At 40.6% G+C, this 23,981-nt stretch overlaps 1 protein-coding gene across 7 annotated transcripts in view; it reads left to right on the top strand.

The window, feature by feature from the left end:
• The window catches only part of SEPTIN11 (septin 11), an 88,333-nt gene that overhangs the window by 45,912 nt on the left and 18,440 nt on the right, over positions 1-23,981 (top strand). For 6 of the 7 annotated variants that reach the window (XM_019466851.2, XM_019466822.2, XM_019466826.2 and 3 more), the window contains exons 3-5: positions 9,051-9,246; positions 16,034-16,220; positions 19,360-19,521. In XM_019466851.2, the coding sequence (XP_019322396.1) occupies positions 9,051-9,246; positions 16,034-16,220; positions 19,360-19,521 (545 nt within the window). Of the gene's footprint in view, positions 1-9,050; positions 9,247-12,321; positions 12,345-16,033; positions 16,221-19,359; positions 19,522-23,981 lie in introns of those variants that run through there. The other variant, XM_019466861.2, reaches the window with a different exon arrangement.

The raw sequence follows: 23,981 nt of genomic DNA, 5'->3' as shown, positions 1-23,981 counted from the left end.
CTTTTCTCTTAGGGTAAATGCTCATTGCAGAGCAGGGCAATTCTTCATTAGCGTAGCAATTTGTTGGCAATTTGTTGATTTTCTATTGAAAAGTGTGCTAAATTGTAGGCCAATTACTATTCTGGCTTCTCTTCCCCATTCCCCCCAACCCTGTCTCTAAAATCAGCTTCAAGAATACATGTGAGAGTTATGTCCCAGCCCCTACAAGCAGGGTAAAGCCTTTCAGTGGGGTTGGGCTGGCTGGAAGGACCTGGTTTGACCCAGTATGTAGTGTGCAGTGGGGTGTATTGGCTCATTGGCTGACCCTGTCTGCTAAATAGCACAATTAGGATGCTGGTTGGAATTCATCACAAGCCACATGCATGCTGGATGGATTTGTAAAGCAGCTGCTGTCCTGACTGTCCTAGGTGGGTGAACATGCCTGTGATTCTTAGATCTTTATTCTGGGCTTATTTTTGTCTTGTTCTTTTCTTTTCTTTTCTATTCTTTTTTTTTTTTTTTTTTTAAGGGAGAGAGGGAGAGAGTGCAAGTAGGGGTGGGGCAAAGGGAGAGAGAGAATCCCAAGGAGGCTCCATGCCCAGCCTGACTTGGGCCTCGATCTCACAACTGTGAGATCATGACTTAAGCTGAGATCAAGAGTCAGATGTTAACCAACTGCACCACCCAGGTGCCCCTGGCTCATTCTTAAACATTAAAAAGAAAAAAAAAATTTTTTAATGTTTATTTATTTTTGAGAGAGAGAGAGAGAGAGAGAGCACACAAGAGAGAGCAGGGGAGGGGCAGAGAGAGAGAGAGACACAGAATCCGAAACAAGTTCCATGCTGTCAGCACAGAGCCTGACTCGGGGCTCAAACTCAGGGGACTGCAAGATCATGACCTGAGCTGAAGTCGGATGCTTAACCGACTGAGCCACCCAGGCACTGCTCATTCTTAAATATTTTTAAAATTAGTTTTTAATCTAATTAAAATAATATGTATTTGTTGCTTAAAAAATTATAAGGTCTCCCCCAGCCCTTTTCCCCTCCTATCCTATTTCTATTCCATAGAGGTAGCACTGTGGAATCCTTCTAGAAATCTTCTGTATTTTTCCATACTTAAAAATTATTTTTGGTGGCTTAAAACAACACCAATTTATTATCTTACCGTTCTGTAGAAGTCCCACATGTGTCTCACCAGACTAAAATTAAGGCATCCATAGGGCGGTGTTTTTTTCCAGAACCTCTGGGGGAACATACATTTCCTTACCGTTGCCAGCTTCTAGAGGCGACCTGAATCCTTGGCTCGTGGACCCTTTCTTCCATCTTCAAAGCCAGCAGTGTTGCATTTCTCTTTGATTGTTTTTGTATTAGGAAAATTTCCACAGAGAACTCCAGAAATCTGGTTTAAACTCAGTTAAGAGGCCTCTGCAACTCCAAAGCACACTAAAAAGGTAATCTGTGGAATCATGTAATTAAGAACAGCTGTCTCTAGGGATCCGCAGCATGTTTTCAAGACTATGTCTCTGGTTCTTGATCCTGCTTGCTTCTGCTTGGCTTCATGTTCAGGCTTTTTCTTCATGGGGGTAGTATGGCTTCCAGCAGTTTTGGCCGGCTTAACAACCCCAGAGGAAAGAACCAGCCGTTCTGACAAGTCTCGCTGAACAGTCACAGGATGTCTCTGATTGACCAGGCCTGAATCATGTGCCCACTCAGGGTGGGATCAGGGGTTAGTCCACCGCAAAACACAAGGGTTTCCCTGTGAGAAAGAAGACACAATCAGAAAAGAGGTTGGGCATGGACAGATACAAACAGATCTCTCACAATTACATAAATACTTTTATGTTTTGGTTTTATACAAATGAGATCATGCTGTTCATATTCTTCTGTTACTCCTCCTCCTCCTTCTTCTTCTTCTTCTTCTTCTTCTTCTTCTTCTTCTTCTTCTTCTTCTTCTTCCTCCTCTCCTTCCTCTCCTTCTCCTCCTCCTCTTCCTCCTTCTTCTTTTCACTCCACTGTGAATCCTGGCTATTCTTCCATGACTCCTTAGAGCCATTTGGCTGGAGCCAGCATTAGCTCTTTGGGACACCAGAGTGTCAGGATTAAGTATTAAGCATACTTATCCACAGAGGGTAGAACACATCAAATCCCTTTGCCACAAATATTTTATAGCAAAATATCTGTATACGAAAACAACTCTCACTGCCAATTAATGGTCCATCTATTTTTAAAGTTAAGGGTGTATGAAAAAGTAACTAGTTGATTGAAATATTTTGACAGCCACTCAGAGGAGTAGGTGTCCTTTAATGTAAGTGTATCCATGGTACTTTCTTTTCACCTTGTCATCCTAATGTCCCTTTGTTTTTCTTTAAATTTATTTATTTATTGAGAGAGAGAAAGAGAGAGCACATGACAGGGGGAGGGGCAGAGAGAGAGAGGGACATAACGCATAGCCCATCTTGGGGCTCAAACCCATGAACTGTGAGCTGAGCTGAAATCAGGAGTGGGAGGCTTAACCACCTAACTGACTGAGCTACCTTGGGGCCCCGTGTATTTTAACACATTATGCACATGTGTGATAGTTATAGCATCATTTTCATGTGATAAATATGGGAGGGGATTGAGAATTTTAAAAAAAGAATTGTGATCCTTGAAAGGAAACTGATCATGTTTATCAAAAAGGTCTTAGAGGGGCGCCTGGGTGGCGCAGTCGGTTAAGCGTCCGACTTCAGCCAGGTCACGATCTCGCGGTCCGTGAGTTCGAGCCCCGCGTCGGGCTCTGGGCTGATGGCTCGGAGCCTGGAGCCTGTTTCCCATTCTGTGTCTCCCTCTCTCTCTGCCCCTCCCCCGTTCATGCTCTGTCTCTCTCTGTCCCAAAAATAAATAAAAAACGTTGAAAAAAAAAAATTAAAAAAAAAAAAAAAAAAAGGTCTTAGAATCTAATTTTATTTTGTGGCAAGAGCTTTTACCTTGCAAAGAAAGGAAACAAACCAGGGCAGAAACTAATCCTGTCATGAGTTTAGTGTAGTTTTAAATTTTTTTTTTTTTAACGTTTATTTATTTTTGAGACAGAGAGAGACAGAGCATGAGTGGGGGAGGGTCAGAGAGAGAGGGAGACACAGAATGGGAAGCAGGCTCCAGGCTCTGAGCCGTCAGCACAGAGCCCGACGCGGGGCTCGAACTCACGGACCCTGAGATCATGACCTGAGCCGAAGTCGGATGCTTAACTGACCAAGCCACCCAGGCGCCCCAGTTTAGTGTAGTTTTAGAGGGAATGAATTAAATGTCTGGTATGGTATTAGAACCCATCTCTGTTGAGTCCTGGAAAGAAATGTAATAAAGAGGAGAGTAGTATTCACTTAGCAGGGACGAAAATTCTTGGTGTTAAATTGGGCATCAGAACACCCAGGAGTTCATAGTCTCCCTTCCTGCCTTCCATCTTGCTTATAACACACAAAATCACAACCCCCCCCCCCCGCCCCCACGTTGCACTTGCATTTAAATAAAGCCCTTTCTTTCTTATGCTGTATTTCTCCAGAGAGTCTAAAATTATTCAGCCTTCTTCACAATCTTAAATTTATATATCTTATTCGTTTTCAAAAATGGCATTTGATCTATGAGAAGCTTCAACATCAGTCCAGAAGTATGTAAGTTCTTTGTGCATATACAAAGATGGATAAAATACTGTACCACACATGCTTTCGAAGAACAACCAGTGCAGTAGTATGGTCAAAGTAAATTAATAATACATCTTGAAAATAAAAATCTTTCTTATAATCCAGCTATAGTTGTTTTGAGAGGATGATAGAAGACGAATGGAAAACACACAAGTTTAAGATCATTTTAGCCAAGACTACAGTATCAGCATAAACTGTGGAATTTTACACCTCAATTTTTTTTCTAAAGAATTTTATTAAAAGATTTTTATTTGGGAACAGCTGACACAATGTTACATTTGCTTCAGGTGTACACTTTTATCCTGGTTTGCTTTTCTAGGAAAGGATATGAAATGGTTTATAGGGTGAAATAATGAGTAAATGCATAAAGATAAGATTAACCTGAGAAAATAAAAGAAGCCAGAGATAGGGTCAGAACTCAAAGCTATCAAGTCAATCTGTGCCAATTAATTCTGTCAGGGATACATTTGTCTCTCAGCCAGTGGTCAGAGCTTAGAGTGAACCCATTCATCCAAAGGACACTCACTGAGCACATATTATGTGCCAAACATGAGTTAAAAGTTCAACAGTGTCAGATTTATAGTATTTGTAAAGTAAAAGCTAAATAGTTGCTCCAGATGAAATAGTTTCCCCTAGAAAAATCTCCCCAGGGATTTTGAGAAGAGCTATGGCGTGTGTCACTACAGCTAGGCCTAGGTTCCTGGGTATTCCCTAGATTGCTGCATTAATCCATGCAATGCCAAGTGTCATAATGCCGTTCTTTCAAGTCCCTCATGCAGGCTGGTGGTATTAGCCAAAGCACGTTTCATCAAAGGAGTTAAAAAACACAGCTTAGGTACATAGCTCTCTGATTATGTGGCTCCGTCCAAGAATAAAATCTGGAATATTTAGAGGAGGCAGGCAGACCTTCATGCACAATTACTTGGATAATTATATAGGTTGCCAAATGTGGCAATCAGTAAAAGATGCTGAATCATCGATCAGCATTGATCAGCATCATCATTGATCAACTCAGTCTGCAGTTACCTTCTAATTAATAATACAATCCTTCTGTGTCTTTTTTTCTTTTTCTTTCTCTCTCTCTCTCTCTCTCTCTCTCTCTCTCTCTCTCTCTCTCTCTCTCTCTCTCTCTCTTTGTTAATGTCCAGCTTAGGGCTTGTGGTTTAAATAAGCCTGAGAATAGCATGGAAAGTAGCACTGCTTCCCTCTGTGATGTGGGTGTCATGTTCACCAGCACTGGCAGGAGCAAGAAAAACAGAAGCCACAGATAGCACTTGAAGAGCAAGTCTCTCCTGCAACAACGGAATGTTTAGGCAGATGTGTTTATAACAGAATACACAACAAACTCTGAAAAATCTACCAGAATGGTAAATCTCAGTATAAATTATCAGCATGATCATTTTTCCCCCCTCAATTAACTTTAATAAATGCCTGTTCTGTGCCAGATAGTCTGCTAGGGAGTTCTGAAATGCTTCAGAGTTGGTGTTAGTCATTTATTTTCTCAAAATATTGTTATGGTTATTGGGTTTGAATCCAAGCCTTTGCCCAGTAGGCTTTCAGTTACTCAATTAGAATGAAGCCTTTTTGCTCTTTTGGGTATCTCAGAATTATAGAGGATGCCCCACTTTCCGAGGATACAGAGAAGCCTCACAAGCTAATGCACTCAAAACCTTCCCTAGTTCTGTAATTCCTTTTATTCCAAAATCTGTCATTTCCTTCTCAGCTGCTTTTGGTGAATCACACTGCTGCTAGAGTAGCTGCGTCTAATTACGGCCCTTAAAAGCACGGAGCATAGAAATGGAAAGCAAAGCACTCTGAAATTTAGAGGAACAGTGGTTTTTCCAACCCATTGATTAACCCTGTGCTATAAGTAGTGCCTGGAATGCTAATTGTTCATAATTTCCACCTTAATGTACATGATAATTAAAATTACCTTGCCTTAAAAAAAAAAAAGAAAGAAAGAAAGAAAGAAAGAAAGAAAGAAAGAAAGAAAGAAAAAGCACGATGTTCCTGATTCACACATGCTTAACTAACTCTCAACCTAGTAAAATGGGATGGTAATTTCAGTCCTAAGTAACCAAGAATCCTTACCATGTAAATTGAAGTCTTGATTGCTGTTTTAGGAAAAGAGATGAAAGTTAAATGGGTCACTTTGTACTGACAGAAACTTTAACCTTGTGGAGAGACGTTTATAAGATAGTTCTGCTCTTGTTCCTTTGTCCAAGTTCTGAAAATGGATAAATCCTGAGAAGAAGTTGGCTGCACTTGAGAAAGTTACACAGGTAGCAGGTGCTTCAAATGACTCCAGTGCCTACAGTATTGACTTGCCTACCAGATTCTAAGTATATAGAGTGAGAGCTCTCTTTGTTTCTGTATCCATCACATAGTAACTTTGTTTTGCTCAAAGTTATTTTTGTTAAGCCATGAAACATGGATATGAATGTTTTGAGCTCTATCACATTAGGGAGCAGAAACTAGTTCAGATGACTAAAAAAATATTTTTTTTAATGCTTATTTACTTTTGAGAGAGAGAGACAGACAGACAGAGTATGAGTGGGTGAGGGGCAGAGAGAGGGAGATACAGAATCTGAAGCAGGCTCCAGGCTCCAAGCTGTCAGCACAGAGCCCGACACAGGGCTCAAACTCACAAACCGTGAGATCATGTCCTGAGCCAAAGTCAGATGCTCGACCGACTGAGCCACCCAAGTGCCCCTAGATAACTTTTATTGATGGGCTTTTTTGTAAGAATATTCAAGAAGCCAAGGAAGACAGGAAACAGTCTTCAACTGTTGCTAGACTTTGTGAAGATCTGGGATGACATTCAGGATATTATAGAAGTTCAGTCAGTATCATTTGTATTCTCTGTAGCATCTATGCTTGTCACAGAGTACTCAAATATTAGTAAGGAATGAATTTTGGATACTAAGCTCTACCTCATCTATCTGCTCTCTTTTCCTGTATTCTCAACTAGTTGTCTGTCAACAACACATCTTCTATTTATTTACAGCCTTTTCTGCCTCAAGGCTTCTTTTCCATGCTGTTGCTTTGTGTGTGGATTGTGTATCTCATTCAGACTCCGAAAGAGAGAAGTTCTAATTGGATGGACAGGTCACTGTCCAGTATGAAGCACTTTCTTAGAGCTTAATGATCAGGCTGCTCTAGGTATTTTTGGTCAAGGGGGCTAATCCTGGTCCAGTTACCTGTGGTTACTAGCAAGATCACAGGGTGTGGTCTTGCTCCTAAGAGGAATGTAGTTATGGCAGACACTTAGAATATCATTCCGTAACAATAAATTAGAGCCTGACTGCTATTCATTCATGTTCCAGGTCAAATTCTAAGCAATGGGAGAGCACCATATCAAGCTAGATCATTGTTGTATTCCCAGTACTTGGCACAAAGTAGGCACTGAAAAACTACTGGCTAAATGAAGCCTGGTGAAGGAGGACATTCTTTGGTCTTAGATGTATAAGGGCCCAATGGGAAAGGTTAAGGAGTAAGGCAGATGTACTTCAACAGTTTTTATCCTGTGAGTGAATTGTTATTGACAGTGGTAAAACATAAAGCTTCTAAGAGAAAGCTCAAATCCAAAAAGACTCCATCTTCACTTTCACATTATGTTTGAAAGCCATGAGTATTATTACAGAACTTCTCATTAATATGTGGATTTGTCGTTACAGTGGGACTGTTGCTTTAAAGCTACAAATCCCAGAGCTCTTCTTTTTCCCATAGAACTGTCACCATCCTAAAAGTCTTTATAGCAATCCTTTAGAAGAGGAACATCATGGGATTTGGATTTGTTGAAAGAGCTGCAGCATATTGGCATGTTTAAATTGAACGGGAAGTGTAATTGGGAAATTTTCCAGATTTGAAAAACAAAGGCATTGTTATGGATAATGTTTCTTGATTTTTACCTCCCTCTTTCCATGATCACACACAATCACCACCACCACCCATGACAAAGGTAGGTTCTTTCTCATTGCCAGCTATTTTTGACTCAACATAAGAATTGGGTTGAAGAGAGAATCTTGCCGGGTGCCTGAATGGCTCAATCAGTTAAGCATCTGACTCCGGCTCAGGTCATGATCTCATGGTGTTTTCTGCTGTCAGCACAGAGCCTGCTTTGGATTCTCTGTCTCCTTCTCTGTCTGCCCTTCCCCCTCTTTCTTTCTTTCTTTCTTTCTTTCTTTCTTTCTTTCTTTCTTTCTTTCTTTCTTTCTTTCTTCTCTCTCTCTCTCTCTCAAAACTAAAGATTAAAAAAAAGAGGGAATTTTGCTTGGCATGATTTTGGAGGCCTAGCTCACGTTCTTCATTGCTCCCTCCACATTTGGGTCTCATCATTTTGATTAGAGTAGTGTTACCAGTCCCTGCCACTCTTCTTTGTACACATTAGAGCTGCGATAAACACATATTTAACTAACAAAGTGAATTAACAAGGCCGTTGTTGGAAGTCATTCAACTGCATTTAGTCTCATTGTCACAGATATCACCTTGAAACTGGGAAAACTATGTAATAAATGTTTCCCATCTTGATTCCAGTTGAATAAAGAAAGAAAAATGGAAATAATAGGGAGGATTCACACAGATGCATAACTAATATTAGGAAAGATCAGGCCATCGGTTTCTCTATAATAGTAAAGTCAGGATGCTGTGTTGGTTGAGTGTAGGTGTTAGAACCACACAAACTTGGGTTTGAACCCTGACTCTGCCACATAACAATGTGACTTTAGACAACACCCTTTACCATAGTTAGGCCTTACTGTCCCATCTGTAAAATGAAGGAAACCTATTTAATGGAGGACAGTAGTAGGATTTAAATGCGATAATGCATGGGAAGGCCCTGCTACAGGACCTGGCACAAAGTAAGCTCTCAGTAACTTTAGCTGGATTTGTTATTATTGCTGTAATTGTCAAGAGTGTTGTTTTGAAAAATGTAATTCGTTTCAACTTTAGATGGTATCAGGTAATTTGGTGACATCAGATAATATAAATGAGATCAGTCTTTTTTTCCTGGTATCAGAAACAATAGAGTATTTTTTAAAGTTCTATAACTTCACACATCAACATTTAGGAGAAGAAGAGATACAGTTTATGTCTTTGTAATGTACAAACTGACCACAGGCAAGCTTACAGGTTCTTTTTCTCTATATAGAGGTTAAGAACAGCATCCTGACCTGTAAGTACAAGATCTTTTATGCTAATTGGTTTCTGGAATTCATTAAGACTTTTCTAGGGAGATATTTGATCACATAGGTAAAGAACTATCTTTTCATAGTGGGATTTCTGGTGATACTGACTTCTAAAATTTTTTTACAAATATAAGAAATTCCTAATGAATTGAACTGATGTCTGAGAGGCATTGACAGACACATTCTCTGATGTCTCTCTTGTGGCCACGTAGGTGAGACCGGCATCGGCAAATCCACGTTAATGGACACTTTATTCAACACCAAATTTGAAAGTGACCCAGCTACTCACAATGAACCAGGTGTCCGGTTAAAAGCCAGAAGTTATGAGCTTCAGGAAAGCAATGTACGGCTGAAGTTAACCATCGTTGACACTGTGGGATTTGGAGACCAGATAAACAAAGATGACAGGTACGTTTTGGGATTTTGTGGGGATAGAAATGGATCAGGAGATAGCAGGACTTGTCCTGGGTAAATTCAAAGGCTAAAAATGTTCACTAATTATGGGGCTGATTTTCTGTTGCCTAAAAGATAAGACATTCTTTTCCTCTGAGAAGTTTTCTTAGAATGTTCTTCCCCGAGGTCAGAATGAGACAACACAGTTGATTCTAGCTCGTGTAAGGAAAAAAGGAATTTCTTAGGAATACATTAGCTTATGGCATTTTTCCAGCAGGGTCATGGAACTAGATTTGGGACCTTTCCCAGCAGGAAAAGCAATCTAGAGAAACACTCAATGACCCAATAGGACAGTTAGCAGAAACCCCTGCCACTGGTCACCTGCCACTGGTACCTGTGATGCTGAGGGGAGGTGTTTAGAACCTCCACCAGTTCTGTCCTAGAGTTGGGACAGTGTTACAGGATGATGTTTATTGCCTTCCCCATCCCTTGCAAGGAGAACAACGGTGGCCTCTGCTGTGTGTTCCTCACTCCCTGCTTCCGGGTCTTGTGTGGCTGCATCTGTATGGTAGAAACTAAATTACATCTAGAATACTAGCTGCAAGAATCTGGGAAATGCGTTGTTTTTGTTTTGTTTGTTTGTTTTGCAACTCTGCAAAATAAGAAGGCATTAAAGAGTCAGGAATTCAAAAAAGCATCTGCCAAACTCTCCTAGTCCCTGAGGCACATTGGGATTTTGACTTAACCCCCAAATTCTTACAGATTTTGAATGAAAACTGAGAGCTGATGAGATTCTGCCAAAGAATCCACAGCTCAGGATTTAGGCGACCTGGGTTAGAGCCTGGATTCTGCGATTGACAGGTTATGGGACCTTGACAATTTATCTCACTTTAAGGGAATGTCACCAGACGATCTCTGAGGTCTCTTCCCGTGTGATCCTGTATTCAGTCCTATTCTTAGGCAGAGGCCTAAGGAAGGACGCTGTGAAAGGCAAGGCCTGGAAGAGGGGTATGGTAATAATAGGGGGGTATTCTTGTATTTTGATGTCTTTGGTCAAAGTGGTATTAGCTCCTAAAACCTCAAAGTGAAGAAAGCATTTTTATGGAAGATCTGTTGGAAAAATCTTGATTTCCGGCTGGCACAGATCTTGCTATTGGTGTGAGTGCTTGGTGTGAGGCACTGAGTCTTCTGTGAAGTGTCTGGGTCTTTCTGTAGGCTGCTAAAGGGGTGGGCAGCATGCCTGGTGCAGAATTGTCAAATCGAGTCTGAGTAATGATTGTGGATTCAGTCAAGCCTAATGGGGAATTGAGGTCAGCTGGATTAAACTTTCCCTTTCTATCCAGTGGAGTTTGTTAAGCTAATAAAGTAATGTATACAATAATCCATATATGTGGAAGAAAAGATGTGTTTAAGCTGCTTAAGAAATAAAATACTTTCTAAGAATTTTGTTCCAATAGTTTGTGTGTAGATAGAGGCTACTACCTGGTAAATCAATCTTATGTATTCATTCATTAAAACTGGTTCACATAAACATGAAGATATAATTATAATACAGTAAGGTTTTATTTTTATTTTTATTTTTAGAAAACACATACTCAATTTATAAAGCCAAGTAAGTTTGACTCTGCTCTCTGAGTTGCTATATGCCTTTATTGAGAGAAGCTGTTAATCTTAAAACTTCCTGGTGCTCAACCCATAGGTTAACCTCAGTCCCAAAATATTGTTCACACTCCTCGAGATCATCCATCCTATTCATCATTCTCAACATCAAGTGTCTTAGGACTATTTTGAATACTGTATTCATTTTCAAAAGAAGTCAGAGAAAGTTAAAATTTTCCCAGGCCCAAAGATGATTCTAGAAGGAGGCTTCCAGAGACATTTTCGTGCAGTGACAACATTAAGGGAGTAAAACACCACATCAATAAGTTATGTTTGCTTAGGGCTCAGAAATTTTATTAGTACCAGGGATTTTTCTTTAAAAATTTTTTTCTCCAAAATGGTATGTATTATATGTATGTGTTTTGTAAAGAGGAACTTGAACTATTTTTTTAATCTAGAATGTGTGTGTATTGCCTAGAGATATTTTAAGTATCCCTGATGTATACGGGCACCATAGTAATTAGGAAGAAATATTTAATTCATTCTCTAGCTGAGCACTGAGCTCTATTTTATCTATAGAGCAATTTAAATGCTCTTCAATAAACATTGTCCTGTAATAACAGGAGCAATTGTTACATGTAGTGAGAAGGATTTTATTTTGCATCTGGTCAAAGTGAACTATCTGTACATTGTGCGGGGTGGGGACAGCTAAGCTCAGACCCTGCAGCTGGGCTATTGCTCTTCATTTATGACCTCAATGCCAAGGAATGATGGAGAGGTTACTGCCTGAAGGCTGATTGTGATGCCAAGTGAAATAGATGAGGGGAAAGCCTTGGCAACAAGAAAAAGAGCACAGGTGCATTGTGGGAGCTGGGGAGAGAGCCAGGGTTCCTGGTCATTGGGCAATCACAGTGTACTCAGAGCAAGATGTATCTCCATCTCTCCAACCCACATAGGTTTCTCTCTGGGGTTAGAGAATGTTATGTTTGTGCACTCTGATTGGAAGGCAGTAACTGGACCTTTTCAGGGTCCCTTCCTGCAGGAATGAGAACATCTGCCAGCATCTTGCTGCTAAGATTCCATTTGCTCTTCCCGCTCAGGCTCATTGCCTCAGTGTTGCCACTGAATTGCCTGTCCCCTAAGTGGGGATTTTCCTTTAGCCTGGTGGATTTTCACTGGCCAGCACTGAATAGCCAAGTGGCTACTACAATACCAATTCTCATATTTGCAGCTGGAGGTCCCTTTAAGAAATTATCTGACTCATTTGGGTCAAATAATAGTTTCCAAGGAGATTTAGAAGAGAGGAAGTATGATATTAACCTAACCTAGATACCAATTTTTTTTTTTCTTCTGAAATTTCTTGACAGCTGTTGCATAACCTCTTTAAATGGCATTTAGAACTCTGTGCCCCAGAAGGCATTGTTGACACTGTTGACTCCAAACCCAAGTGACTATTGTCTTAAAAAAAAATTTTTTTTTGGACAATCTGATTCCATAAAAGAATTGGATGTGAGGTATGCATTTTTGCATTGATATGTAATCATATGGGAAGCAATATACCGTTTCTCTAAACCCATGATTATTTTTACTACTTTGGGGATGAGGCAAGCTTTTCTGCCATGAATGCAGGACTTCAAGAATGTCCCAGCTTGTTTATATAGGCTTCAGTCATGTCAGCATGCATTCCTGCATGAGTATCTGCCTGGGACTGAGCTAGCTAGAAGGGGGCAGGAAGAGAGATCTGGTAAGGTTTCCTGTTATGTTTAATAGCATGATTAACTCTTCATGGTTTAAGGGCTTCCTTGTTTTGCTGTCTGTACTTTCCAGTGAAGAAGCAAAGAGGTCTGGAGAAGGAAAACCAAGTTTTGTCATAGAACTGGAAATAGAATAATTCATTTGCCCAACATTTGGGAGATGGGAGCTAGAATATCAATGGCATATTGCTAACTGTGATGATTATTAGCCCTGAAAATCATGGATAATTGAACTCCTCAAACTCACCAAATCTTTATATCAGAGTTATAAAATGGTAGTGAAGTGGACCATTTGGTCTTTAATTTCTGTTTTTACCACCTTTCTGATGGGGAGGTAGTTGAGAGATGAGGAAAACTAACTTTCACTAACAGCAAGATAGAGAAAAATATATGAATGGTAGGTATCTGGCCGTATGTAAAATGGAGAGTCACTCTCTGAACAATGCCATTGGTTCTTCTGGAAGAATGGTCAGTGGGTAACTTGGGTGGATAGAAAACATTGCATAAAATATTTCTCCCATCAGTTTTAGGTCAACCTCTGTATTTTGTTGTGAATTCTGTGGCTGGAGGTATATGAAAAGAAATGAGTTGTGGGTAAAAAGGACCATCCCCATGCCTGAAAAGGAAATGATGTGAGAATGTAAATACTGCATATGATTTGCCTTCCTTCACTTTCCCCTGCTTTGTATGGCTGAAACCCAGAGAAGTTGGAATTGGCCAAACAAAAACCAGATGGGTGTCTTTTCTATAAAATGGAAACTATCAAAAGGCAAAATTGGGATTAAACCTCCTTATCTTTATGACTGGATGTAGATAAGAAGTGGAAAGGAGTAGAAGAGGGGCAGGTAATTTGTTTAAAGGATTGTGAAGGGGAATACAAAACCACTGGCTGACTTAAACACAGGGAATAATGATTTTGGTAAATAGTTCTCCTGGAATACGTTTCTTTAATTTGTTTATAATAGTTGGAAGGTAAAATTGGTGGAATTTCACACTGGATTGTGTGGAGGAAGTAGAAGAGGAGGTCTCTGATTGGTATGGATGGAGGTGCCATTCGCCAAGCTAAGGAAAACAGGGAGATGGTTTGGGGGCAAGATGAAGAGTCCCATCCTGGACACATTTAGAAGAGCCAATGCAGATATCTTGTAAGCAGTTGTATGGATGGGGCTGAAACTTGGGTGGATGATCTGGGCTACAAGCAGAAATTTGTGATTTATCATCACTTAGATGGTAAGTAAAACACAGGAATAAATGGAATTTTCTAGGGAGATCACATAAAGGGAAAAAACGGAGATTGGATGATTGGCCAGAACTCCCTGACAGGGGAAGGCAGAAAGAATTCAAGGTATAAGAGGAGAACAAAAAGTTTCTTTGGGTATATTGAATCTAGGGCAGAAAACATGCCTCGCTGGAAAAGGAGAGATGTTATACCTCCTATAATCTTGGAGGATTAGAATCAACACCAGAGGCAACAGGGAAATTAATAGAAAGCAGAAACCTATTTGGACCACTGCTGGGAGGAGGTGCTGAGAAGCTAAAAATCAGGAACTAGTGAGGCAGGAAGGAGCAATTGCTTGTGAGCTGCTTTTCCTTTCCTAAGAGGGTGCTGGAGAGAGAGCCTGGTTCCCCAAACACATGCCTCAGTGTCAGGAGACTGGAAGATCAGGCTCTCGGCTGGCATGGGTGAACCTCGGTGGAGTGGCCCAGTCAGTCCACTTCCCTACAGGGCATGAGCACAGTAGCAGGATGGTTACCATGGAACTGAGTGAGTGTAAGGTTCCTCCCTGCCACCCCCAACTTTCTCAAAAGTCAAGCTTGCTTTTCTCTTAGTTGTTGCTTTTTTAAAATTATTATTACTGTGAAATAGTTATATCTTTTATGTGCTAGGCCTTTACATATGTTAGCTCACATATTTGTCACAGTAGCTCTCTGATATAGGTACTTTTTTGTCCTTGAGTTACTTATGAGGAAATGGAGACAGAGAGGTTTAGGAACTTGCCCAAAGTTACATATCCTGTAAGTTGTGGGGTTGGAGTCCATCTGTCTTGAATCCATGCTTCTAACCACCATCCTATAATATTATCACTGTTGCTTCAGAACACCCGCTTGTATTTTGAAAGTGGAAAACATAGAAGAAACTTCTCACTTGTTCCTTCTTTCTATTGGAATTTATTGGGATTTCTTTTGTCCTATTTACTTACTGGTGTATCCTACTTTTTCTTTTAACTGCTAGAGTTTTTGTCTGCTCAGATTGAATCAGTGGATTGTAATGAATGACCAAAGAAAAATATCAAAAACCGTTTTCTGAGTGCTTTTGGTTTTTGGTTATAAATGTGTTTTTTGTTTTGTTTGTTTTTTCTCTTAGAGTGTGTGCTGTCATCCTTATTTCAAAGATTTGTTGTTCCCTTAAGGATTTCAGTTTAATATATGAGTTGGGGGAGCAAAGTGTTGAAAGGTTTTTATTTTTCTTAAAGCGTAAGTCATTCCTCAGCAAGGTAATAGGTTTGGGGAGAATTAACCCATTGTGTTCCTAGTAACCCAATTCACTGCTGCTCACACTGGTTTCTCCTGAGCAGGTCCCTGGAAACCTGAAAGATTATAGCTTTTCCACAGCAACCTACCTAATGTACTGCTTCGTCCTTGGAGAACATATGGTTTATTGAATGCATATTCCCAATATGTTATTAATGATGATGGTCTGCTAATAGAATCATACATAATTATTCAAAACAAATTTGAATTATGATTTGGTGAGAAGAAAGGGATATAGAGTTTACCTTCAAATCATAAAATTTCAGAGTTGGAAATAATCTTGAAGCCTATAATGGCCCAGGAGCACTGGGCTAGATGAGAGCACAGAGGGGCCCTCATCTCTGGAGGAATGGGACAAAGCATGGGGGCAGAGCTCCCACTAGGTTATGCCATAGCCTGAAATCAAAAACCACTTTCCTTTTGTGCGCCAAAGCCAATCAGTTGGTAGAGGCTGTCAAAATCACTTTACTGAGACAAATTTTGAGACTTCCATTTTGGCCCAGCAGGAAAGAATGCCACAATGTCTTAGTAATGTCTTCCATGGGAAGTGACAGCATGGTTCACATATTTATAATCTCTGCTTTAAAGGATGAATGTTAGCCAGGGGAATACTAGGAAGGAGACTGTTCCGGGTAGGGGGTTAGCATGAACCAGGTCATGAAGGCAGCTGTGTGTGATGACTGGGACAGAAATGGTGAGCCAGGGAGGAAGTGGGAGAGAGGAGCTGGAGGGATGTTCAGGAACCAGATGATGGAAGGCCTGGGATGCCCAGGTAAGGAACTGGGACTTCAGCTCTTAGGAGAGGGAACCATTGAAGACTTGACTGCCTGCATGGAGCTGCACAAGAGGTTGAAGGCTAGAAATATGCTGATTTGAAGATGTGTTTAAAAAAAAAAAAAAATTCTTCTGCATTCTAGCTATAAGCCAATAGTGGAATATATTGATGCTCAATTTGAAGCCTACTTACAAGAGGAATTGAAGATCAAACGTTCTCTCTTCAACTACCACGACACCAGGATCCACGCATGCCTCTACTTCATTGCCCCTACTGGCCATTCACTGAAGTCTCTGGACCTAGTCACCATGAAAAAGCTGGACAGCAAGGTACTCACTGACACTTTGGTGACTATCCACTTGCCTTTTGGATCACCTTTATCTGAAGGCCCTGATTTATTTCCTTCTTTTAATGTAATTGGAGTTGTTTTGTTTTACAAGACAGTTTATTGTAGCAGTTTTAGGTTCACAGCAAAATTAAGAGGAAGGTACAGAGACGCATGTATACCCCTGCCCCACGTCAGCACCCCCACCTGATGGGTCCCATTGATGGGTTGTTACAGTCGACGCATCTATGTTGACACACCATAATCACCCAAAGTCTGTTACTTACATTAGGGTTCACTTTTGTTGGTGCACAGCCTGTGGGCTTGGACAAACCTACAAAGACCTGTATGGTGGAGGCATACAGAGTAGTTTTCCTGCCCCCAAACTCCTCTGTGCTCTTGCCTATTCATCCCTCCCCCTTCCTCCAACCCCATAATTGTCTTTTCTGGTTTACAGAACAATAGGGTTTAGCAATGTGAGAAAAATGCTTCAAAACCTCTGGATGTTAGGCTAAACAAAATAAAACAAACAAATAAAACCATGGAGCTCTTTACCAAGTATTTTTAGTTCTTAAATTAGCACCAGCGGATGCTCTGATGAAGGTTGGGGAATTATATAGCGGAGACATCTAAATGGTCATAGGAAGGGTTAAATTTAGGGAGATTGAAATATAAAGTCACAAATTGTTTACTTTCCTAAAACCTTCTCTAAATTTCTGTTTTAAAGGTTTGGCTTTAATATGAAGTTTTGAGTGAAAAAAACAGGTGTTAATTTTTTTCCTTATGTGATAAGGACAGTCCAGCTTCTTAGATTTAAAAGTGAATTGCACCCAAATGTTTTTAAAAAGTGGTTTCAGTTTGACACCTGGGCTTTCCACATTAATAAACTCTTCCTTTTACAACATTTGAAGAGAGGTACTGATAAGTTTGATAACATTAAGTGATGTACTTTACAATTAATTTGATTTTTCATTTTGAAATAAATGGAAGGCAGTATATTTTGAATTGAAGAAGCAAATGAAAAGGAAAACAGCCAGAAAAAGAAGCTGTGGTATTTTTTTTAACTTTCCTTGAAGTTCCATAAAAAGTTGTATCATCTTTAGGGGGTTTTGTTGGGTGTTATTTTTGTGTCCAAACAATGCTGTTTGAAAGATGCTTTCTCTCCAGAGGAACGTAATGGAGGGCAGTCAGATGACCAGCTGTCCCCGAGGCCTCTGGCTGAACTGGCCGCCAAATGGGCTGCAGTGGCTGACACAGGGCTTCCAGCATGCACAGAGTTCCTTGGGCTTCCAGCATGCACAGATACCTTGGTTTACAGAAAAATGGTCTAGTGATGTGAAGGGACTATTGCAGCTGGAGGACTCTCGGGAGAATAAATAGAATCCTTTTCATGCATTTCTGTCCGCAACAGTGAGCCACGGGCAGGCAGGCAGTTGAGGGCTCTGGGCCATGAGGCTGGCTCCCCAGGCTGCCATGTCCCTGGTAACAGGGCTGGGGAGGGGCAGAGATGGAGGTGGTGTCCTAACTGAGGCCATGTTTGTGGACCAAGCCCGGCAAATATTCAACAAAGGGTTATGCTTAGTAGGGCTGGTTTAAAAAGGGAAAGAAAATAAGGCAAATGAACACAGCTGGAAAAAAAAGTCCCTGAAAACAGGTTAAACTGCTTTTAAAGAACCGATACTGCTGTAGAGATGGAGGGCTGGAGAGCATCTGAAAATGGTATTTGCAAAGGGTGTTTATACAAGTGAAGTGAAGAGTTAAGGTGCTTAAGTATATATATCATAAACATATAATTTCAGAAATGATTTTCAAGCACCTGCCACTGAGGTAAAAGAGGTTTTAAATCTCAATTGCCTGTGGTGTCTATCTACTCTGATCAAACTGGTCAAGAAGGTATGAACCTCTGCCATTTTGTCTGTGTAATAGTCACTGAATACTAAACATGTAGAGAAGATAACCAACAAGAACAACGGGGAAGTGTTTTGTTTCTTGGGCTCTGACCCAGACATATCCCCACCATTAGTGTTTCTCTTGCTGGATGAGCCCAAGCATGATGAGGTAGGAGTGGGTGGAGGAATAGGTGAAGAATATGTTATTCTATCCACATGTCTTCTCATTGTGGTGTATCAGGGGTTTTGATTCGGCTCTTGGAATAAAAGAAGCAAAGGAATGCAGACATGACCAAGAAAACCTCCCTAAGGACTCCCTCATCTCTTGCTAGTGTGGCTTTCTCACTGAGTCTGTCCCCCTTTCCCCTGAGCTGGGAGAGCATGGCCCCAGGTGTCAGATGTCAGTTGTGTCTTACTGAAACCTCTGTGGCTACCAGGGAGTGGAAGAAAGTTAATCTTAAAAAACGAATTTTTTAAAATGTGCTGTGTGGGCAGTGCTGGGCAAAGTTGGGAGAATGACCCACTTTGGGGTTTGAGGCTTGGGCTTGAGGGTGTCCTCAGCTCTCACACTGGGCTTTCTGCCACTGTTTTCAAACTCTGCCTTCTCCCTGGTCTCTAGTCAATGCTCTGAAAGCGAGCCTTTGCCGCTAGGTTTCATTCTGACATGAAGTAATGTGCTAGAAGCTGGTGTTTCAAAAGAATTAATTGGTGTGATTTTGAAAACTTTAAAAGTAGGTGAAGCCGTCTTTGTTCTGGTTAATATGTATGTTCTCTACCCCTAGTAGTCATTAGAAAAAAAGAGAGGGTGTTATCCTGCATAGAGATGAATATTCCACTATTCTAACACAGTCTTTGCTTTGCACTGTGAGGAACATGCAAAAATCAAGCTTTTTAAGTAGCTGGGAGGGGTCTAAAAGGAGTGGTTGGTTATTCAAAGAATAGGCTTCTTTGTTATTGCTATTTGTCATAGAGTAACACTTCCTTCTACTCTGTTAAAAAAAAAAAAAAAAAAATGAGGTAGCAAAGAAGAGGAAATTACAAGTATGCTGTCAGTGCCGGATGGGAGGAAGTAAAAGTGTTCACAGATGGAGCTAAAAGATTATCCATGTCTTCTTAATTTTCCCTCTGGGCACAAAGCCTTATTTTCAATATCTATTTTTTAAGTGAAGCTTTACAACTTTTGTTATGTTTCATTCATTTGTCTTATTTTTCTTATATTGGAATTGTGTAAAAATGGGTATGTTTGTTTTATAGGTGAACATCATTCCAATAATTGCAAAAGCTGACACGATTGCCAAAAATGAATTGCACAAATTCAAGAGTAAGATCATGAGTGAACTAGTCAGCAATGGAGTCCAGATATATCAGTTCCCCACAGATGAAGAAACGGTGGCAGAGATTAATGCAACAATGAGTGTAAGTCCTCAAGTTAGGAAGAACTTACCAGAAATTGTCCTGAAAGCTTTTCTTGGTAGCAGCATTGTAGAGTGACTGGAGCACTGGGCCAGGAATCGGATTCTTTAGCGTTGCCCAGCTCTGCCACTATGGCAAGTCATTTAACCACCCTACTCCTCAGGGTATCCATCTATCAAATGGGAAAGTTAGACAAGCCTATCTCCAGTTTCCTTCCTGCTCCAACAGGCAGGATTTCTACAGCAGACCTCTTGGGAAGGGAATGCCAGCCCAGCACTGTCTCACACAAAGCAGCTTAAAGGAAATAGATCTCTGCTTGTTTCTGCCATTGTTGGCAGAAATATCTCCACCTGCCTTCCTTTTGCTTCTGCGATGGGTTCCTGCCTTTTGCTCCATTCTGTTTCCCCTACTCTTTCCTGAATCATTAGGTTAATTGGCAGTTGAGGGTATAATTTCTCCATGTCCCAGGCAGAGAACAAGAGAGAACTGAGTAAAGCTTCAGCAATTCTAAGTGCACCTGTGATATGATGTCCGTGTCCTCATGCTATCTGCTGATCCCGAATCTTTCTCACTGCCTCTTTGTGTATCTCACAAAGAGATACATGGCTCATTTCTGGGCCACAATTCCTATACTTTTTTTTTTTCCATTTGGGAATGCATAACTTGTGTAAAACTAGCATCCTTTGCACATAGTAGATGACCAATGATGGCTTTTGGGATTCTTAAAATTGTAGGTTAGCTTCTGTGAAATATAATTAGAAGCTATTAAATAAGTTGCCTTCCCCTGAATACGTGCTAAAAATTGATTCAAAAGTGTGCTGGTGGCAGCAGAAGTCAGTGTACATTTTTAAATTGTGGTAGGTTGAGCTGTGTTCTACTTTCCTTAGATCTGATCATGAAAAGTGTCTAATGAAGTAATTATTAAATTGCCCTGAAGGCACTCTTTTTTTTTAACAGCCATATTGAGATATAATTGATGTACTGTACAAGTTACCCGTTTAAAGCATACAATTCAGTGGTTTTTAGTATATTCAGAGTTGAGCAACCATTGCCACCACCAATTTTAGAACCTTTTCATCACCTGAAAAAGAAATCATGTTCCTTTTAGTTGTCAACCCTCTAACCATCCCAGTCCTAGGCAACTACTACTCTACTTTCTTGTCTCTTCTGGACATTTGCCTATTCTGGACATTTCATATAAAGGGACTCAGACTGAAGCTCATCTAGAGAATTAAATGGCTTGGTCAAAGCAGCACTGAGATTTCAACCCTGATACCAGTTTTGTGTTGTTTGCTATCATAATTTAGGAGAACAGAGATATTTCACAAAACTCCTTCTTGTTTCTTCAGTTCAGCATATGGACTTTTCTATATAGCACTGTTATCATTTATGGAGGAATATTTTCCTTAAATTTTTCCCAATAAGACTAGGACTTTGGAAGCAAATATAACTTCTCCCTTATCTGGGGCTGTTTGTATGAATTGAAAATTTAGGGGCCCATTAGAGCAGAGATTGTCCATTCTCCACTCTGCTCTAGTGTGGTCACACTCGGAGTTGTGTGACCTACTCTGGTTGTCTTGCTCCTGTGGCCAGGATCGTGAAGACTCTGGAATTTGTGAAAACTGGGGAGCAGATTCTTCCTGGGAGGATGGCCGGAGAGGGTACGAAAGGAAGGTCATCATGACGGAGGGTAACTGTTCTCATTCAAAAGACAGAACTGAAGGGTAGTGAGGGGTTGGGGCCCAGCGAGAAATGAACGTTTGGCCATCGGTGCCACCGCAGCACAGCAAGCACCCTGTGGAAGGAGTGAGTTCCCATCACAAGGTGGTGGACAACAGATTCCGTATCTCAACTCATTTAGATACTGTAGAAGCAGGATCGAAATGGATAACATGTGAGGTCTCTCCCACGTCTAAATTTCTCTGGCTATGGGTACTGAGAGTTTCATAGCCATCATAGCACCAGTCATTTTTGACATTTATGGAGGATTTACTGTGCATCAGCCACCGTGAGAGGTTTTATTTACATCTAATCCTCACACCAGTCCCATAGGTAGGCACTATTATTATCCCTAACTCGCAATGAGGAAACTGCAGCCTGGCATGGTCCAGCCATCGGTCGTGCAGGGAGGATTTGAACGCAGGCAGCTTAGCTCCAGTGCCAGCAGAGCAGTGTGCCTGTTTTACAGCATCATTAGAGCCCAGGCTGAGATAGCACTGGTTTATTCTGCTGTAGAACTTCAGTTTGGGGTTCTTCTGCTGTAGAACTTCAGCATAGGATTCAATAAATGACATGAGTGAATATTGTCTAATGTTCTCTTTATATCTCTCCCCTTCCTTTTAAATTATTTTGGGTGCTCATGAAACTAAATTTGTGTTAAATTTCTTGGAAAGAAACTACCCATGGGGATGCCTGGGTGGCTCATTCGGTTAAACATCCTACTTTTGCTCAGGTCATGTTCTCGTAGTTACTGGGTTTGAGCCCCGCATCGGGCTCTATGCTGATAGCTCAGAGCCTGGAGCCTGCTTCAGATTCTGTGTCTCCCTCTCTTTCTGCCCCTCGCCCACTCACTCAATCTCTCTCTCTCTCTCTCTCTTTCTCTCTCTCTCTCTCTCTCTCAAAAATAAACATTAGAAAAAAGTCCCATGAATCTTGGCTCTTTGTCTCTTTATCAGATTAATCAAACTGATAGTCCGAAATTAATCTTGTTCTTTAACAAGAATTTTTTTTAAGTCTCTTCCTTGCCAATAATTCCTGGTGATGAAATCCCATATGATATGTGGAAAACAGATTTCACTGGCAGTTGCTTTTGTCACTCAGTGTGAGCGGAGAAAACTCTTTCCTTGGTCATTATGGCAGAATGGTGGCCAGCGGGGCCCTGTTGCTCCTCAACTTCAGGGGACACATTACAGTTCCAGACTTGGAGTCTGTGAAAGGAATGTGCTTTCTTTCCTTCCTATAGAGTGTGAGATGAACCAGAGAATATAAGTATCTTGAGCAGCAAATGAAGTACCACCTGGGCATCCTGGGCTGAGGGTTATGTCCTCTGTGGGAGAGGATTTAGCTGTAGGACATTCTCATCTTTCCCAACTTGCCTACAGTAGAAGAGCAGTGGATCAAGGAACTGAAATAATAATTCTCAGAACAACCATTTCAGATTTTCTTATTCTTATATTTTAATAGAAAAAAAGATGGAATTACTGTCCCTACCACCCGCACTCCCAGAATGTAGCCATAGCTACCAAATAAAGCAACGTGAAATAGTCAGTTGTTTTGAACACCACCTCTGCTTGGGAGAAGTCTGGGTTGCAAGGCTTGGGCCAATAATTTGGGCCAAAATGTAGTTCTGATTTGAATTTTGTGCAATGGCCAACTGTAAAGCAATGCTGTTAGAAATATAATATGAACCACACAAACAATTTAACATTTCCCAGTAGTCACATTAAAAAAAGTAAAAGGAAATGTGAAATTAATTAAAAAACTTATTTAACTGAATATATTTAAAATATTATTTCAAGGGGCGCCTGGATGGCTCAGTCGGTTAAGCGTCCGACTTCAGCTCAGGTCACGATCTCCCGGTCTGTGAGTTCGAGTCCCGCGTCGGGCTCTGGGCTGATGGCTCAGAGCCTGGAGCCTGCTTCCAATTCTGTGTCTCCCTCTCTCTCTGACCCTCCCCCGTTCATGCTCTGTCTCTCTCTGTCTCAAAAATAAATAAATGTTAAAAAAAAAAATATTATTTCAATATGCAATCAATATAAAAATTAATGAGATATTTTCATAGTAAGTCTTTGAAATCCAATGTATATTTTACAGTTACAGCATATCCCAATTTGGAAGCATACCCAAATTACTCCTAACACACTTGAAAATTTTTCAACATGAAATAAGTACCAAAAAGATAATTTTCCTCTAATGTTTTCATCCACATTGAGTAAACTAGTTTTTTAGTTTTTTGTTTTGTTTTTTTTTTAGAAAATTTAAGTTTAAAGCAAAATGAAGTGCAGTCCCAAAACAATACAGTTTTATTTCACGGAAAAATATTTTGTTATATTTTTAAGTTCAAAGGTAAAATAATTAAAAGTAAATAAAAGTGGGACATCTGCGTGGCTCAGTTGGTTAAGCCCCCAACTCTTAATTTCAGCTTAGGTCATGATCTCTTGGTTTGAGAGTTCGAGCCTCACATTGGGCTCTGCTGTCAGTCAGGGCCTGCTTGGGATTCTCCCTCCCTCTCTCTCTGCCCTTCTCCTACTTGCGCTCTGTCTCTCTCAAAATAACTGTACTTAAAAAAAAAAGAAAAGAAAAGTATATAAAACTAAAATTCAGTTTCTTGATCCTGTAAGCCCTGTTTCTGATGCTCAGTGGCCACATATATTAGCGGCTACAGTCTTGGACAACATGTGTCTGAAGCTTCCTGTGTGGTTGCAAAGACACCTACGGTTTCCTTTGAATCTAGCTCATACCAC

This window comes from Panthera pardus, unplaced genomic scaffold (genome assembly GCF_024362965.1).
Source record: "Panthera pardus isolate Hobbes unplaced genomic scaffold, ASM2436296v1 HiC_scaffold_13, whole genome shotgun sequence".
NCBI lineage: Eukaryota > Metazoa > Chordata > Mammalia > Carnivora > Felidae > Panthera > Panthera pardus.
Note: the sequence above shows the minus strand (reverse complement) of the source record. Positions and strands in the feature narration are given on the sequence as shown.